Source organism: Tauraco erythrolophus, chromosome 4 (genome assembly GCF_009769465.1).
Source record: "Tauraco erythrolophus isolate bTauEry1 chromosome 4, bTauEry1.pri, whole genome shotgun sequence".
Lineage (NCBI taxonomy): Eukaryota > Metazoa > Chordata > Aves > Musophagiformes > Musophagidae > Tauraco > Tauraco erythrolophus.
The window spans coordinates 58,440,173-58,457,043 of NC_141468.1; the positions used below are offsets into that span (position 1 = coordinate 58,440,173).

General features: G+C 55.6%; 1 protein-coding gene across 1 annotated transcript; it reads left to right on the forward strand.

Annotated features, from left to right (window-relative positions):
• Positions 1 to 623: 623 nt before the first annotated feature.
• PMM1 (phosphomannomutase 1) lies at positions 624 to 15,178 on the forward strand. The gene is made up of 9 exons (XM_086610738.1): positions 624 to 634; positions 1,517 to 1,631; positions 2,017 to 2,134; positions 3,033 to 3,109; positions 3,317 to 3,408; positions 5,640 to 5,739; positions 6,547 to 6,622; positions 11,266 to 11,381; positions 12,148 to 15,178. Exons 1-9 carry the CDS (start codon positions 624 to 626, stop codon positions 12,268 to 12,270), a joined length of 828 nt encoding a protein of 275 aa, XP_086466864.1. The 3' UTR covers positions 12,271 to 15,178.
• Positions 15,179 to 16,871: the final 1,693 nt, after the last annotated feature.

A 16,871-nucleotide genomic window follows, 5' to 3' on the forward strand; every position in this document is an offset into this window, starting at 1 on the left:
GAGTGCTGCTACGAGGCCAGGGCTGCAACAGGAGGGAGCTGGCAGGTTTTCCTAACAGCATGCCTCTTCCACCCAGACGTGGGAAGTCTCATCCTCATACCATGTCGTGGCTTATGAAAAGTAAAGGCTTGCATTCCTGAAACCTGGTAGTTCACCGTGTAGCTGACCCCACGGCTGTCTTTTGAGAGCCCTGGGCAGTGGCTCACGGCTCTGCTGTGTGGGAGAGCAGCAATTTGGCTTCTGGTAGTCCAGCATCTTGAATCCATGAAGGCATCTCTTCAGCATGCCATGGTAGACACACTTTAAAGTATTCATATTCTGGAGTAAGCATCCACATGTTAACTGATAAAGGATATACGTAATCACAGCTAGACAAGCCCTATAAAAGAGCATAACCCTAAACTGAACTAAAAATTCAACACCCAATTGCATACTAAGCAGCTGAGTGCTGAGAAACTGTTCTGGGAGCTTCAACACATTAGAGACAAGAGTCCAGCTTTCCCGATGTGGGAGCTCATAACCAGGGTCTGATCCAGATGGCCCCAGAGGCTGTGATTTTGCAGGAACATCAATGCTGGGACAAATACCACTTGTAATACCCATCCAAGACGGCCTGACTCACTATGTTACGGAGGTAAATCACAGAAACAGTGTGGAAGTAGCTAACCTGGAAACATTAACTGGTGGACACAAGGAATGCCTCTCCCAGCAAGCACCTGAGGATGTTTTGGTAAACCTTGTCCAAGGCACTGGCACAGAGGTAAATTATTAACATTGTTTCTGTACATCCCTCTTGCATTGAGTGGGAGCAGGAAAATCAAAACCATGAGCAAAAACCAGAATCTGTGAAGCCATCTGAATGCTTCATTTCAAGGGGAATCTGGCAGAGGACTGGGAAAAGGGGTTGCATCATGCCCTGGAAGCAAATAATACTGAGAAAAAACAATCAGACCATAAAAAAAAAAATCTCCCACCCCGACGTTCCAGCACACTGAGCACCATCCGAGGAGAGAAGGCAAGCTAACTGCTGGGCAAAAGGCATTGAATGTTCCACGTAGGTTGTTTTTGATGTCAGAAAATAATTCAGGAATTATTGTAGGAGATGGCAGCCGAGCAGGCTGTCCACCATTCCGTACCAGGCCCACATAATCGTGAGCTCTGTGAATATTATCTGACCAGATGGTCTGATTAAATCCTAAACGCCTGACTCGTGGGGTAAATGCTGAGCGAGCCAAAGCAAAAGTTACTGCAAGAAGTAGACTTGGCTTTGTGCAGAGGGGTGGGCAGGCTGAAAACTGCACTTCTCCGGTGAAAATATTAGCTATTAACAGCATCCTATTAGAAGTGCCAGGTGATAGGGATTGACCAGGTGACCTTATGCATCCCTAATCCCCTTCCCTTAGCACACAGAACCCCTCAGAGGACCTGACTTTACCAAGTAGCTCAATCCAGACCCCACCCCCTAAATCCAGACCTCCTCCCCCCTAAACAGGGGAGGCACAGCAGTAACGTGAAGACACCCCCCCCCCCCAACTCCCGTGTCCATCATTAAGACTCAAAAGCAAAGGATTTCACGAAAGAGCTGGAGCGAGGAAGCCGTTCAAGACCTGCACCTTAAGGCATCGTTGGAGGTACAGGGGCACGGATGATGGGTTGGTGGAGGGGTCCTCCGTGGCCGCGTCGCCCTCCCCGGGAAGCCGCCGCACGTTCGTGCGGCGGCTTCCCGGGGAGGGCGGCGCGGCCGCCATCGGTTTCTCGGCGCGGTCCCGCCTCCCGCTCACAGGGGCCGGTTGGGCGGCGGGGATGGCGGCAGCGGCACGGGGTCGGGTGCTGTGCCTCTTCGACGTGGACGGGACCCTGACGGCGGCTCGGCAGGTAGCAAAGCATGGGGGTATTGAGGTTTTTGGGGTGTTTTGGTTTTTTGGTTTTGGTTTTTTTGGGGGGGGGAGGGGGGCAAGGTCAGCATGGCGGAGCTCGCCTTGCTGGCTGCGGCCTCACCCGCGGCTTCCCCTCCAGAAAATCGAGCCGGAGGTGGATGCGTTCCTGAGGGAGCTGCGGGAGAGGGTGCACATCGGCGTGGTGGGGGGCTCCGACTACGCCAAGATAGCCGAGCAGCTGGGGGACGGGGACGAAGGTGAGATGCGACGGACCGAGGGTCCCCCCGGGGTGGGTGGGTGGGCGGGCGGGCGAGGGGTTACCTGTGTCTTAAATCTGACCCCAAGCTTGCCTTTGGGGGTGGCTGGCTGTGCCCAGGCAGGAGCCGCCGCTCGGCTCCTTCTCGCTCTGCGAGGAGCAGGGATGCTCCGACCCACGCTGCCGGCTCCGGCATCAGGTTTGTAGGAGCTTCGGCTGAGCAACCACAGCTTCCTCCCGCCCCAGCCGGCAAGAGCCCCTTGCAAATTTTGCCTGCCTGCTCTTCCACAGGGGGATCCGCGGAGGGTTCCTCATCGTGTTCCAACAGGGACGCGGGGTAGGGGAGGGAGTGGGAGGGTGAGGGGGCAGCCCCGGCTCCCTCCGCCTTGTTTTCCTTCTCTGGCGTGGATGCCAAGCGCGGCTGGGCTCCGAGGTCTGCCTCCTGCCTCCTTAGTGGAGGGAGGCCGAGAAATTCCCGGCTGAGGCCGGTTGCTGAGTCGGCAGTGCTGTGCTGCGCGTCCAGGTTGCAGGATGGGCTGGAGTTAGATAACCAGTAACTGCATCTTCCCAGCACCCTGGCAGCGGGGAGGGGATGGGAGAGAGCAGAGGAACACGCACGCGGTTGAAAGCCTGACATCTTGGAGCCCTTATCTTTGTCCTGCTACTGATTCAGTCCGTGACCTCGGTCAGGTCATTTCCCCCCTGCGTGCGTCAGCTCCCCGCCTGTGAGCAGAAGATTATCTCCTTGCTGGCTTTGCAGAGAGCGAGGAGGGTTGGTGGCCCTGGAAGCGTGGTACTAAGGCACCAGGGGGATGGCCCTCTCAGTCCTGAGCCCGGTCTTTTTGGCCCCTTTTCCCAGGCAGTACTCATGTTTCATCTTTTGTTTTCTTTCCCCTCAGTCATCGATAAGTTTGACTACGTCTTCGCAGAGAATGGCACGGTGCAATACAAGAATGGGCAACTGGTCTCCAAGCAGGTAGGTCCAGCTTCCCCTTGCAGCCATGGCTCCCCTTCCTTGTGCCCTGTGCACCATGGGGAGCAGCGCCTGGCCCCAGGCAAATGGGCAGCCTCTTCTCTTCTCCCCAAATGCCAGATCTGAATGTCCCACTCCTCCAGGTCATGTTCTCGGGTGGGCTTCGCAGGAGGTCAAGCATCTTCCTCATTCTCCCTTCTTCTCCCGCAGGCCATTCAGGACCACTTGGGGGAAGAGCTGCTGCAAGATCTAATCAACTTCTGTCTCAACTACATGGCGCTGCTGAAGCTGCCCAAGAAACGGTAACGGCCCAAGCCTGTGCAAATGGCAGTTGTATCACTGATATCTAGGAAGCTCTGGGCTCCAGAGCTCTCCTAAGAACAGCTGAGCTACTGAGCTTGTCTTGCTCCAGGTTTTATCTTAGCATCTAGAGGCCTTGTGTAGGATCACTGTCCCACCAAGCCAGGTACTGTGGGCAAATAATGGAGAAGGGTCTTTGTTCTGGAGAGTCTGCACTATTTTTTAGCATAACACCTGCTCTTTTGCCACTTGGATTTTCTTCCCTAGGAAGCAGGATACAGCCACTGCATGCATCAGGATACAGCCACTGCGTGCATCTCATTTGGGACAATGGTACCAGCTCGTTACTGGTCGTGGCATCAGGCATCACTGGTGGTATGAGTTTCCAAAGAGATGAACAATGGCTCTTAAGATGGGAGGTCCGGTGCCTGAGCACACAGTTTCACACTGTTTCTAACCCAGTGTTGCTTGGCACTACTGGTCATAGGGCTGGTCCTGCTTTGCCCCGACCATGTGCTCCTGTGTGCTTCCCCTCAGGAGATCCAGCAGTCCCAGGGTGAGTTGGGTTGGTACACGTCCTCTGAAGGAAGACAAGGCCACTGCCAGGAAAGAAAAGGGTAGTTTTCCATTGGATCTGCTCACCCTGTTATCACAGAAATGAGATAACAGATGAGAGGGAACAGATGGCATGAAGGTGGAAGGGGAGAGCAGGAGGACCTCTTTCAGAGGCAACCTGCAATTAAACCAGCCTGGATGCAGAGTCAAACCACCCCTCAGACCACAGTTTCACAAACGCTTGAAGCCAGCTTGAGCAGCTAAGAGTTGCTAAACTGTGTGATCCAGACTAGTTGTCTGATGTGAGTCACCATGTGGCAACACGAGGACCGATGAGAGGGGCCAGGGTGGCTCCTTGCAACAGGACTGCCAGCTGAACGTGCCCCCGAAAGCGTGGGCTGGGACCCAGAACCCTCAAGGCTGTTTGGTTGCCTCATTGCTGTCTGGTTGCCCAACAGCCTGACAAAGTTTCAGCTCCTAAGTGCCTCTGTGGATTTAGGCTTATGGGATTTCTAGCAAAGCAAGGACTTTAACCCACACCTCCCGAGTCTTGGCCTGGGGCATGACCCACCAAACTCAAGGCTCTGCAGAGATGCTGCTCCCAGGCTGCAGGCATGGCTGCCTGTGTGTCCGCTCCCTGTGATGTTCTTCACTGTTTCACAAGACAGGAGGTGGAGAGTTTTTTCCCCCAGGCTCAGTGGTAAGCGCTTTATTGCAGAGAAACTGTGAGCAGGGCTGGGAGGGGCATCAGAGGGTTCATGAGCTCAGGACTCCTCAGCCGGACAGGGATGGGGATGTCCCTGCTCCAGCAAGATTTCCACAAGAGTTTCAATGTGTTTTCAAACTGGCAGTGCTACCATCCCCTGTTGTTTCTCCCCCTCCTGTGCACCAGCACTGGTACCTGCCTGACCCCTCCGTGAGCTGTTCCAAGGTGATAAGCCAACAAAACCAGCTGGGTTTGTAGCAAAGAGAAAAGTAGGGGACAGTCTTCTGCCAGCTTCATGCTTTGAACCAGCCCACCAAGGAAGCAGCAGAGCAGTGATCCCAGTGCGAGCTGAGGGTGGAAAGCGGGAACTGGGTCCTGTCTGTGCAAGCTTAGATAAGAGTTGTAGTCAAAGGTGCAGGGAACAAACAGGAGATGCAAAGGCCCTGTGGATCTTATCTGATTTGTGTCCCCCGAGGAGGTCCTGATTGCTCATCAGCCTGCTGCCAGACATCAGCAGCAAGTTACACTGGCCTGCTGCATCCCACTGCCCCAAGGTACTGCCACCTTCACCCAACTCACTCAACGTTTCTTAAAAGCCTCCAAGGGTGGAGATGCCACAATCTTGTCAGGCAGTTGGTCCAGTCCAGGCAATCGCTGTCCTTGCAGTAATTACAACATTAGAAAACGTTTCCTATCATCTCACCTAAGCCCATTGCTTCCAGCCTCTCCCTGTGTCACACAGGAACCATTATTCCTCTTCTCTTACAATATCTTTTTATAAAACTATGAGACCCTTGGAGTTGTTGATGCCTGGTCTCTGCCTAGCGTGAAGCACCCATGAGTGAGCATGGCTCCCCTCCTCTTGCGTGTCCCTGCAGAAACGGCATGCCTCACTGAGCAGTGAGGAAACCTCTGGAAAGGTTTGTTTTTCTCACCCTGCCCCAGTAACCTTGTGCCCTTGCCCACCCACAGAGGAACGTTCATTGAGTTTCGCAATGGGATGCTGAACATCTCCCCCATTGGACGGAGCTGCACGCCAGAGGAGCGAATCGAGTTCTCCGAGCTGGACAAGGTAGACGGGCCAGACTCAAGCTCACCCTCCCCTTTTCTGGTTTTGCACCACCACAGATCTCAGGTCTTACCTGCTTCCCTCTACCCCGAGGAGAAAGGAGCCCAGCTCCAAGCTGTGCACCAGGCCAACACATGTGGCAAGGCGGAGACAGGACTGGGGGTCAGAAAACCCAAGGAGAAACACAGATGAATGAAAGAATTTTACTTCATTGGGGACCACCAATGCAGTAGGGTGGCCAGAAGGATTTCTTGGGCTGTGGGAGAGCCCCAGGGAATAAGGCACTTATTTAACAGGGTGTTTCCTCATTTACAGTAACCAAACATGGCCGAGCAGCTGTCCTCTCTCTCCCACTCTCCGTAACAGAGCTGGAACTAATGGGCTTTCCAGACTGGGACAGCCAGGGTGGATCTGCTGGGCAGGTCTCTGGAGCACTTGGCCCATGCTCACAGCAGTTTCTGCCTGGAGGAGCTTTCTTGGGGTTGAGGGATCAGTTGGACTTGGCAAAGCTGGAGATTTTGGATTATGAACTGGGAAAACTGAAGCAGTTGCATTTCATTGCCAAGGAAGGGACAGGATCTGCTCTCCCGAGGAGCCTGACGGAGCCACCCTGAGCTGGTGGCCTTGTACACAGACACTGGGCAGGACTGGTGAAAGCTGGCTAAAGGGTGTTGCGCTGGGGCTCAGCGCAGGTGGGAAAGGAGCAGAGCAACAAGCCAGAGTTGCCCAGCAGACAGCTTACAGTGGATTCTGGGAGGCTGTCAAGTATTCAAACTTTCCTTCCTGCCCTTTCCTCCTTCTTCTCTGCAGAAAGAGCGGATCCGGGAGAAGTTTGTGGCAGCCTTGCAGAGGGAGTTTGCTGGCAAAGGTCTGCGTTTCTCTCGAGGTAAGTGGAGGGACTTCCCTGGCTTTGCCTTGGCCTCTTTACCGTGTTCCCCGTAAAATGGTGGGAAAGGAGTGAGAATGCCGGCTGTTTCCTCTGGAGGCCTGAGTTGGGTGATGGCTGGAGCTGTGCTCCCCAAGGAGACCCCGGGAAGAGCACAAGGAGCTTCTGTTCCTGGAGAGCAACCGTGGGGGAATCATGTTCATATCTGTGGCAGGGTGACAGCGGAGAATAAACCGTGCTGCAGATGTGCCTCCCTAGGAACCAGCCGGGTTTCTGTCCCATTATGTTATCCCTGCCTGAATTCCAGTTAGCTCTGCTGAGCCTGTCCCTGCCCAGGAGGTCTGTTCTGGCTCAAGTGTCAGCAGCAGCATGGCCAGCAGGGCTCCAGGCACATGCGATCCTCTCTGGGAATGTCGTGGCCTAAGGGAGACAGGAGCCTCATGGGTGTCTCGGCGCTGCGTTTTTTTTCGGGAGGGTCAGCTACAACGGAAATGTCTTTCCTCCTGGGGGAAGAGCTGCCGAGAGGCAAGGAGTTCGCAGCTCCATGCCATGGCCTTTGGCAGGGCCACTTCTTGGGGAGGAAGTACACTCTTACAGCCAGCTTAGTGAAGGTGAGGAACCGAAGGAGGGGCTTGAGCCATCCGGGGGATTTGGCCCTTGAGGAACATGAGGGTGTGTAAGTGGTGGGGCTGAAGCAGAGCAGTGGGTGTGTGTGAAATAAGAAAGTGCCGCATGGCAGCCTAGCCAAAGGGCAAGGAGGTGATGAGGGTGCGAGGTGGGAGGTGACACCCTACTCTTGCACTCAGCGTGGGCCAATGCCAAGAGTCTGGTCCTCCGAGGACTTTCCTTCTGAAAGCCACCCCTTGCCTTCAGTGTCCTGCCAGGGGCATCCTTTAAACTGAAAGAGGGTAGAATCATAGAATGGTTTAGGTTGGAAGGGACCTCAAAGATCATATAGTTCCAACCCCCCTGCCATGGGCAAGGAAACCCTCCACTACACCAGGTTGCCCAAAGCCTCATCCAACCTGGCCTTGAACACTTCCAGGGATGGGGCATCTACAACTTCTCTGGGCAACCTGTTCCACTGCCTCACCACCCTCTGAATGAAAAATTTCTTCCTTATATCTAATCTAAATCTCCCCTCTTTCAGTTTAAAGCCATTTTCCCTTGTCCTGTCACTACATGCCCTTGTAAAAAGTCCCTCTCCAGCTTTCCTGTAGGCCCCCTTTGAGTACTGGAAGGCTGCTATAAGATCACCCTGGAGCCTTCTCTTCTCCAGGCTGAACAGCCCCAACTCTCTCAGCCTGTCTTCATAGCAGAGGTGCTCCAGCCCTCGGATCATCTTCGTGGCCCTCCTCTGGACCCGCTCCAGCAGCTCCATGTCCTTCTTGGTGCTGGGGACTCCAGAGCTCAACACAGTATTCCAGGTGGGGTCTCACAAGAGCAGAGTAGAGGGGCAGAATCACCCCCCTCGACCTGCTGGTCATGCTCCTTTTGATGCAGCCCAGGATACAGTTGGCTTTCTGGGCTGCCAGCGCACATTGCTGGCTCATGTTGAGCTTCTCATCCATCAGCACTCCCAAGTCTTTTTCCTCAGGGCTGCTCTCAATCCATTCTCTGCCCAGCCTGTACTTGTGCTTGGGATTGCCCCGACTCACGTGCAGGACCTTGCACTTGGCCTTGTTGAACTTCATAAGGTTCTCACAGGCCCACCTCTCCAGCCTGTCAAGGTCCCTCTGGATGGCATCCTTTCAGAGGGGGATGAGTCATCCCCATGACCACTCAACTTGGTGTCATCTGCAAACTTGCTGAGGGTGCACTTGATCCCACTGTCCACGTCACCAACAAAGATGTTAAATAGCACTGGCCCCAGTACTGACCCCTGAGGAGCACCAGTCGTCACTGGCCTCCACTTGGACATTGAACCGTTGATCGCAACTCTTTGAGTGTGACCATCCAGCCAATTCCTTATCCACCGAGTGGTCCATCCATCAAAACCATGTCTTTCCAGTTTAGAGACAAGGATGTCATGTGGGACAGTATCAAATGCTTTGGATAAGTCCAGGTAGACAATGTCAGTTGCTCTTCTCCTATCCATCAATGCTGTGACCTCATCATAGAAGGCCACCAAATTAGTCAGGCAGGATTTGCCCTTAGTGAAGCCATGTTGGCTGTCACCAGTCACCTCCTTATTTTCTATGTGCCTTAGCATAGTCACCAGGAGGATCTGCTCCATGATCTTGCCAGGCACAGAGGTGAGACTGACTCATCTGTAGTTCCCTGGGTCTTCTTTTTTTCCCTTTTTAAAAATGGGGCCTATGTTTCCCCTTTTCCAGTCATTGGGAAGATTTAGATTAGATAAAAGGAAGAAATTCTTCACTCCAAGGGTGGTGAGGCACTGGAACAGGCTGCCCAGAGAAGTTGCGGATGCCCCATCCCTGGCAGTGTTCAAGGCCAGGTTGGATGAGGCTTTGAGTAACCTCATATAGTGGAAAGTGTCCCTGCCTGTGGCAGCGGGGTTGGAACTAGATAATCTTTGAGGTCCCTTCTGACCCAAACCATTCTATAGTTCTATGATTCTATCCTGTGCTGCCCACAGAACTGACACACATCGTTTGTCACAGCAGAGAAACACAAGGTCCCCACCACCGTGTCCCCACAGGCATGGGAGATGAGAGCAGAACAACGGGCCTTTCTCCTCTAACGCTGGAAAGCCGCCATGAAGCGTCTGGGTCTGTTGTGTAAAAGCATGGAGACAAGGGGAGCTGCAGGCCCCCTGCTTCTCCGCAAAGAAAACATGGGGTGCCTCAGGTCAGGCATCCAAAAACAGGGACACGTGGAAACGAGGCTCCTCTGCCAAGCTGGCTTGTCCCAGGCTGTGGAGGATGCAAGCCCCAGAGGTGGTAGGAGATCGCCCTGCAGCCCTGCAGACCCATGCTCGGCATAGGTGAGGGACAGTGCTGGCTGTCCTCCACACCACCTCCTTGCCCTTTGATTTCCTACCCTCTCCAGCTGGCATGAGGAGCCCCTTCTTGCTGCTCAGCTCTGTTTAAAAGGCCAGAACAGAGGCACATGCAGCATTTTTCACAGGTAAATGGCTTTGGGTACAAAACCAGGAAGGACTTTAATGAGGGCAACCAAGTTTAGCTCCTGCTCTGATGCTGGCTTCTGCTGCAAGCCTGAGGGCATCCCTCTCCCTGAGCTCACAGGGCACTTGCTCCCATCCATATGGCAGTGCCCTGTCCAGGGCATCCTGTCCGGTAGTGAATCCTCTGCCCCGAGATGGACACACAGGCTCCATTCCTGGCTCCTCAGGCTCTGAGGAGGCTTGGTTTGGGACTCCCAAGCCAATGGGAACACCTCAACCAGCCAGGGAGGAGAAGAGCGCAGCATCAGGATGTACAGGTTTGAACAACGGGTGATCAGTGCCTCTCCTGCAGCAGGGACTGTCCCCTGCAGGTACCTGTCCACTTACCCCCTTCCTAAGAGAGATGGGGTTATAATTTATGAAGGAGGAGAGCGTGAAACTTCAGGATTGCTGGTGGCCCGCTAGATTGCCAGGAGAAGCAGGGGGGCCCTCTTGAAACCAAGAGGAGCAGAGACCTGGTGGGGAGAGGCACGTCCCAGCTCCATTCTTCTGGGCTCTGAGCAAGACCTAAACATACATGTGCCCTAAGTCACAGGCTTTGTTTTGGGAGGAGCGTGTCACCTGGGTTGATGCTGGGACAAGCAGCAGGGCTGCTCGAGGGATGGGGAAGGTGCTGCCTCCGTGCACCCCCCAAAAGGCAGTACAGTCCTCGGGTCAATTCTGCCCAGCTTAAGAGCAAGGGCTGAGAAGTTTGTTAACCCTTGGTGTCTGTGAGTGTCCATGTGCACACGTATGCACGCTCTCTGGGAAAGCTCCCTTCACTTCCAGATGTTTGCCCATCTGCCTTGGTGCCCTTCCAGATGTTGGCAACCTGTGCCTCACACTTGTGGCGAGGGGCAACAGGCTGGAGTTGTGCCCCAAGCATGTCAACGAGTTCATGGTACCTCCACAGCAAGATCCTCCGTCAGTGTGCAGGGCCCTTCAGGGTCTGCGACGCGGCCGGCTGGGACCCCTGGGCTGTGTGGTGCGCAGGGTGCTGGGAGCCCCCCGGTCCCTGAAGGGCTAAGGGGCGTCGGAGCGGTGGTTGTAGAAGAGCCAGCGGATGTCCACGCAGGAGCCTAGGGGAGAGCTCGGTGCCAGTCTCTGAGGACATTGTCTCCCGTTGGGACACGGAACACGCTGATGCTCTCTGCAAGGCACGACCCCAAATCTCGTCCAACAGATGCGTCTCTTGGGACCTCCCACCTCAGCGTTCCCTCTGCCACAGCCTGCTGGTTCATGCTGGCATGCCTGCCTGCAGTAGGGGGAGCTGTGCTGATGTCACCCCAGCCGTGCTGATGTCACTCCAGCCTGTTGTCATAGGAACAGCATCTGCCACCGTCCTAGCCACGTGCGGGAGAGGCACACCAAGGCAGAGCTGGAGCCTGGCTGCTGTTTGGGGGAGGGCTCCCCGCTCACATCCAGCCCTCTCCCCTCATCCTGCCTGTCCAGTGGCTGGGGGGACACCCTGCCAGCTCCCACCAGCATTGCCTGATGCCCTCCTTTCTGCTGGCAGGTGGCATGATCAGCTTTGACGTCTTCCCGGAGGGCTGGGACAAGCGCTACTGCCTCAACGTGCTCGATGACGAGAGATTTGACACCATCCACTTCTTTGGGAACGAAACGACCCCTGTGAGTACGCCCCGCTCACCTCACACATGTCCGCTTTCCCTCCTTCAGCCTGGCAAGCCTGCGTGGACCTGCGCCATCATGGGTCCCACGGCCTGGGTCCCGCTGGTGGCCGACACAGACCTCCAGCAGCGCGAGGGGAGAGATGCTCCCACATGGTGCATGCTTGTGGTGGGCTCGTAATGGCAGCAAGCCCAGTGGGTCGTGGGGAAATCACCCTGGCTCCAGCATGGCTGGGGAGCAGGTCCACCTCAGCATCACCCTACTCCCCCCGGCACCCTCAGGAGGGGGGCAGCCCTTCCTGCAGCCCATGGGACCCAAAACACAAGCCCCCAGGGTGTAGGAGAGGACTCTTCAACAGCAGGAACAGCTTCACCTTACCTTTAGAGTGGTGGGGGATGATGCTTCCTTGCTGCTGTAGACCAGCTCGGCCATCCGCTCAGCCATCCCCTCGGCTCATTCCAGATGACGGCAACCTCTGCCCCCCAAAGATGCACACCCCACCTTCTGCTCACGTTAACCCTCGGCTTTTGGACAAGCTGTGCTGGTCTGGGACCTTCCCTGTCCTTTCTGTGCCCCTCCCCTGTCACTGAAGAGGGGAGGCGAGAGGGAGGGAGCAGGGCTTCCTTCCCAGCAGGTCCCAGCTTGCCCGGCAGCTGGCTCCCACCCCAGCTCCTCACAGGACAGAGCAAGATGCGGATTCATGGATGAGGAGGATGCCGTGTGGAGACCCTGCTAACATTTTCCCTGTTTTTCTATTCCCCTGCAGGGAGGGAACGATTATGAAATCTACGACGATCCCCGCACAGTGGGACACAGTGTCCAGTCCCCCCAGGACACGGTCCAGCGATGCCGTGAAATCTTCTTTCCAGAGAGAGCAAATGAGTGCTGACTGCCAGGTCCCTCCCAGCGCTGCCCCGGCCCCACTCTCTCCCCCTGCCAGGAAAAGCACCTTTGTTTGAGGAATCTGCTCAGGGTAGAACGGGAAAAAAAAAACAAAAAACACCACTTTCCAGAGCCAGTTGGGACGTAATGCGTGAGTGCGGGTGGTTGTGCAGGAGGGGACCTTCGCTGAGCCAATGGCCCTTTGGCATTCCCCGTCTATGGCCGGGGCTTGTGGGACCAGACCCTCCTCACCTCCAGCGAAACTTTTCTTTTGACGGTTTGGGCTGTGGTGGGCAGCGATGCAGATGCTTCCATGGTTGGAAAGCATTTGAAAGGGCTGGTCGTGAGAGTGTGTGTGTGTCCTTCCCGTGCACCCCACCTCTTCTTTTTCACTCTCTTTCTCTGAATGCTCTTCTGCATGAGGGAACATGCATCTCACCTTTCCCTCCCCCTTGCACCTTGGCCAGGGAGGCCGGGGCGGCCGAGGCCCCAGGTACTCTCTCACCAGAGCTGCTCCGAAGCGAGAGGCCAGGAATGCTGCCAAGCCCGTGGTAGGAAGGGGTAGCCGCGACCCTGGCTCGTCACAGCGTTGTGCATCCTAATGGAGAGGATCACCGTGTCCTTCACCTGGGTGCCACACTGTGCCCGTCCCAACAGGCGACCTGGGAATGACAGTTTTAAAATGACTCTGCTCCTGCTCTGAGCTTTGCTCAGGTGCATGAAAAAACTAATTCTCTCTTTAACTTATAAAAAAAAAAAGGCTACTGTGGGTTTATTTTCCATGTTGTCCAGAAGTTGTCAAGTCAGACCTTCTCTGATGCAGCTGGAGGACTCCGGGTGCCTGGCATGTGTCAAGCGCCCTGCGGAGCTCTTGGGGACAGAAGGCATTCCAACAGTCTTCCCACCCACTAGTCCATTAGGTGTGACAGGCGTGTCAATGTAAAACCTTACCTGGGGCATTCATAACAGACTGGGTCCCCTTCTTGCCCAGTGCTCGGCTTTCCATCATGCTGCCAGAGACATTTTCAGAGAGGGACAACACATGCCAGACCTGGTTCCTAGTGCCAGTGGAGGTACATGCTCAACAGTACCCTCCAAGCTTGCTTCTCCACCCCTTCTTGTCTCATACACTCAATTTACCTGGTCACCTTTAGGGAGGCCGGTTCTCCAGTGCACCTATCTTGTGTCCTCCTGCTCCTCTCTTTTCCTGGGTCTTCGTGGGTTGCAAAACCACATCTCTCCTTTGGTCCTTGACCTCCTCCCTCACATTCCCCCTTTATTCCTGGATGTTACATTGAGGTGTGTGTCTGCACCAGTGACACTAGTCACAACTCGGTGCTCAAGAGGAGCTCAGGGAGCCCCTCCAGGGAGATGTCATGCTTAAAGCTCCCGAGGGCATGTGTGTCTGATGTTTGTGGACCTGGAAAATGCTGGAGGTTCCTGCAAAAGCTCCCTGTGTTGCTCCCTGGGAGGCTTTCTCAGCACGTCCCTGCTGGTATGGCATCACCCCACCTCTTGGTCTTGTTTTCTCTCCACTTTTTCTCCTGTTCCTGCTTTCCTCGCCGTTGCTCTTCATCTCCTACCTAGCAGCTGAACTGCAGAGAGAAGTTTCTCAGCTGGCTACCACCAGTTAACCAAGGGACTGTGTTCCTCAGGTGAGATATGTTGTTGCTCTTAGACCCAGGGCAGGGCTCCCACATGGCCACGAGCAGAGTCCCAAGCGGACCTTGGCCCTGCTGCCTGGCCACAGAAGCAGGGGTGCTGCATGACCAGCGCTGGCAGGGTGCTGTCTCCCCCACCCGACTGCACCTCTTGACTCTACAAGACATCATGTCTGTAACGTGTGACTTTTGCATGAGCGCAGCTGTCTGCCCAGCATCCGGAAATCCCCAACAAATGCACAAATTCCTCCTTCTCCCCAGAGAAAATTTCTGCATGGGAAGAGGACCTGTTGGGGAAGCCTGGATGCAGGCTACCCTGTTCACAGGCCACTGGTTTTGGCCCTCCACTGCAACCTCCATGGAGGCATCATGTGTTTTGTGGTTCCTCCTTCTGTTTCACCGTGGATCAGGTTATGTGTGGGATTGTGGGGTTTATTTTTCCTGTAAGTCTGTTCAACGCCAGCAGGATCTCTAGAGAGCTTGGTGGTGAGTGAGGAGCAGGGCCTGGTCCTGAAGGCATGAGGCACCATAGTGGCCTTGGAGGCTGAGGTGCCTTGTGTATTGGAAGGGAAGGGCAGGCTCTGTCCAAGGCTGCTCCTGATGGCGGCACGTCCCTTGCTCAGGGTGGAAGGAGCTGCAGGGTGAGCGGGGCAGAGGCAGGGATGACCTTCAAGGCACCAGCCATCGCTTTCTCTGCTCAGGAGCTCACATGTACGTGGGTGAGACAAAGGTCAGGAACCTTCCCCATTCCTGTCTGTCTTATGCCAAGCTGGGGCTATTTGAGGGCACCTCCCTTCAGGAGACCCTATCCTGATGGATGGAGAAGCAGGAGGAAGATGGCATCAGGAGTAGTTGGGGCAGCCGCAGGGTCTCAGAGCTGCAGACCAGTTGAGGTTCAAAGGACCTCTGGAGGTCGTCTGGTCCCACCCCACTGCTCAAGCAGGGCCACCGAAAGCCCGGCTGCCTGTTCTGCATGTTTGTGGACAGGGATGAGGCAGAGTGCTGGGGTGGGAGCCCTGTGCCTGAGGGACAGTGCACACCTCTCCCCGAGACCCCGTTGCCACAATGCTCCTCTCCCAATGGGTGCCCACGGCGTGAGTGGGGGTTTCTCCCTGCAGGCACATAAGCAAGCGGATGTCACAGACCCTGTGTTAGGGACCGTCATGCCATATCTGTGCGAGACGGGCAGCTCCTGAATGGCTGATACCAACTGTTAAATAAGAAATATATTTAAATACATATATATGTCTATTTAAAAAAAAATAAAATAGCTATTAAAGCTGCGACACGCAGCGGTTGGAGGTGGCGTGTGCTTTGCGCCGGGCTCTGCTGGGGTGAAACGCAGCCAGATGGCAGGCAGCTGCGCTTCCAAATCCCCGCAGCAGCGGGGAACCCGTCCTGGTCCCTGTCACCCCTCCTGGAGGGCAGCAGTCTCCCATCCTAGGCTCAGCACCTGCTCCCTCCGAGTAAGGCTGGAGCACCCTGGGACCCCCCGGGACACACTGTGCAGAGGTGGGTGAGTCCGTCCTGCCATCTGGATACATCCCTGGGTGCTCCGGGTCCTTTATCTGGGAGAGCCACCAGCATCCCCACTGTGATGCACGCAGGACAAAGAGGTGAGACGGGCAGGGCTCATGGGAAAGTCACTTTTAATGGTTTATTGCCAATGTTACAAAGGTTGACACATGGTCAGACAGGCGGGAACCACACCGGAGTTGTAAAAACACCAACGAGTCTAGGGGTTTAGTTTATTTCCAAAAAAAGAGAAACAAAAAAAAAGAATCAAACAAAGTTTGCCCTGGCCAAGCAGACTGCATGTCCCGGAGATGCCCAGGGCCTGAGCTGGCATCGCCGTGGCCCCTGAGTGAGCCAGGCTTCGTCAGGTTGGCAGTGAGATGAGCTGCAGGGTCCTGGGGCAGTCACGACACCAGCTGGGCTGGGGCAGCACGTGGTGGTCCTCCCGAATCTGCAGGGCCCCAGCTGTCCCATGTGGCACTAGCCTTGCCCCCCTTTCCTCCCTGCTTATGGCAGACCCTTGTCCCCACCACAACGGCGGCAGCAAGAACGGTCGAAAATCAGCAGGTGCTGGGGAGCCAGCTGTCACCTCCTGCCCTGCTTGGGGGTGCTGCTGGCACCCCGCTATCCCAACTCTGCTTCAAAATAAACCTCTCAAGATACTGATAGTCCCCGAAGCATCAGTGCAGGTGCCGTTCCCCTGGGGTGAGCTCAGGCCCACCAGGGTGCACATTGTCCCCGTCCTGCCCATCCTTCCTAGGACCATGGGAGCCTGCCTGGCCAGGGTATGGCAGAGAAGACCAAAAAACGAAGTTTGTGCTTTATATACGAGACCCTGCCTACACCGAGGGGCTGGGGCTGAGGCTACCCAAACCCCTCAGCTCCTCACCCCATGGCAAGCTACGGACGTACACACACACACACACACACGCACCCCACACACACAAACGCATGTGCGTGCGGGAACAGGGATCCCCAGGGGGCTGGGAGGACAAAGGGAGGAGGAGGAGAAGGCAGCCATCTCCCCAAAACCATGTCAGCACCGAGCCAAGAAAAGTGCATTACCGGCCTGGCAGTGACGGCGGGGAGCACAGAGGTGTCAAGCGCACCCCTGCCCCATGCCCAGGCACAGCCCCCCGGCACCACGCCGAGCACTCCCGGCACCCTGCCAGCAGCCGTTTGCCCCTTAATTTTTTCTTTCTGTAAGCCACTCGCCTCCCCGTGGCACTGCTGACCTGAGATCTTTTGATGAAGGGACATGGCTCAAGCGAGTGCCGTCAGCTGCCAGCGATGGGGATGGGTCTCAGCCACCCAGTCCCCGCACAGTGATACGCTGCCCCACGCCACCCCATTACCCCCCAGCCCCATGGCATGTCCCACTGCTGCTGTGCTGCAGGCAGTGGGACCAAACGGCGTGCCTGTCTTGCCGGAA

Excerpts from the sequence above, each read along its gene's own strand:
- PMM1 (XM_086610738.1), top strand. Across the intron at positions 2,135-3,032 it reads GCTGGGGGACGGGGACGAAG|TCATCGATAAGTTTGACTAC; the intron begins GTGAGATGCGAC and ends CTTTCCCCTCAG. Across the intron at positions 6,623-11,265 it reads AGGTCTGCGTTTCTCTCGAG|GTGGCATGATCAGCTTTGAC; the intron begins GTAAGTGGAGGG and ends TTCTGCTGGCAG.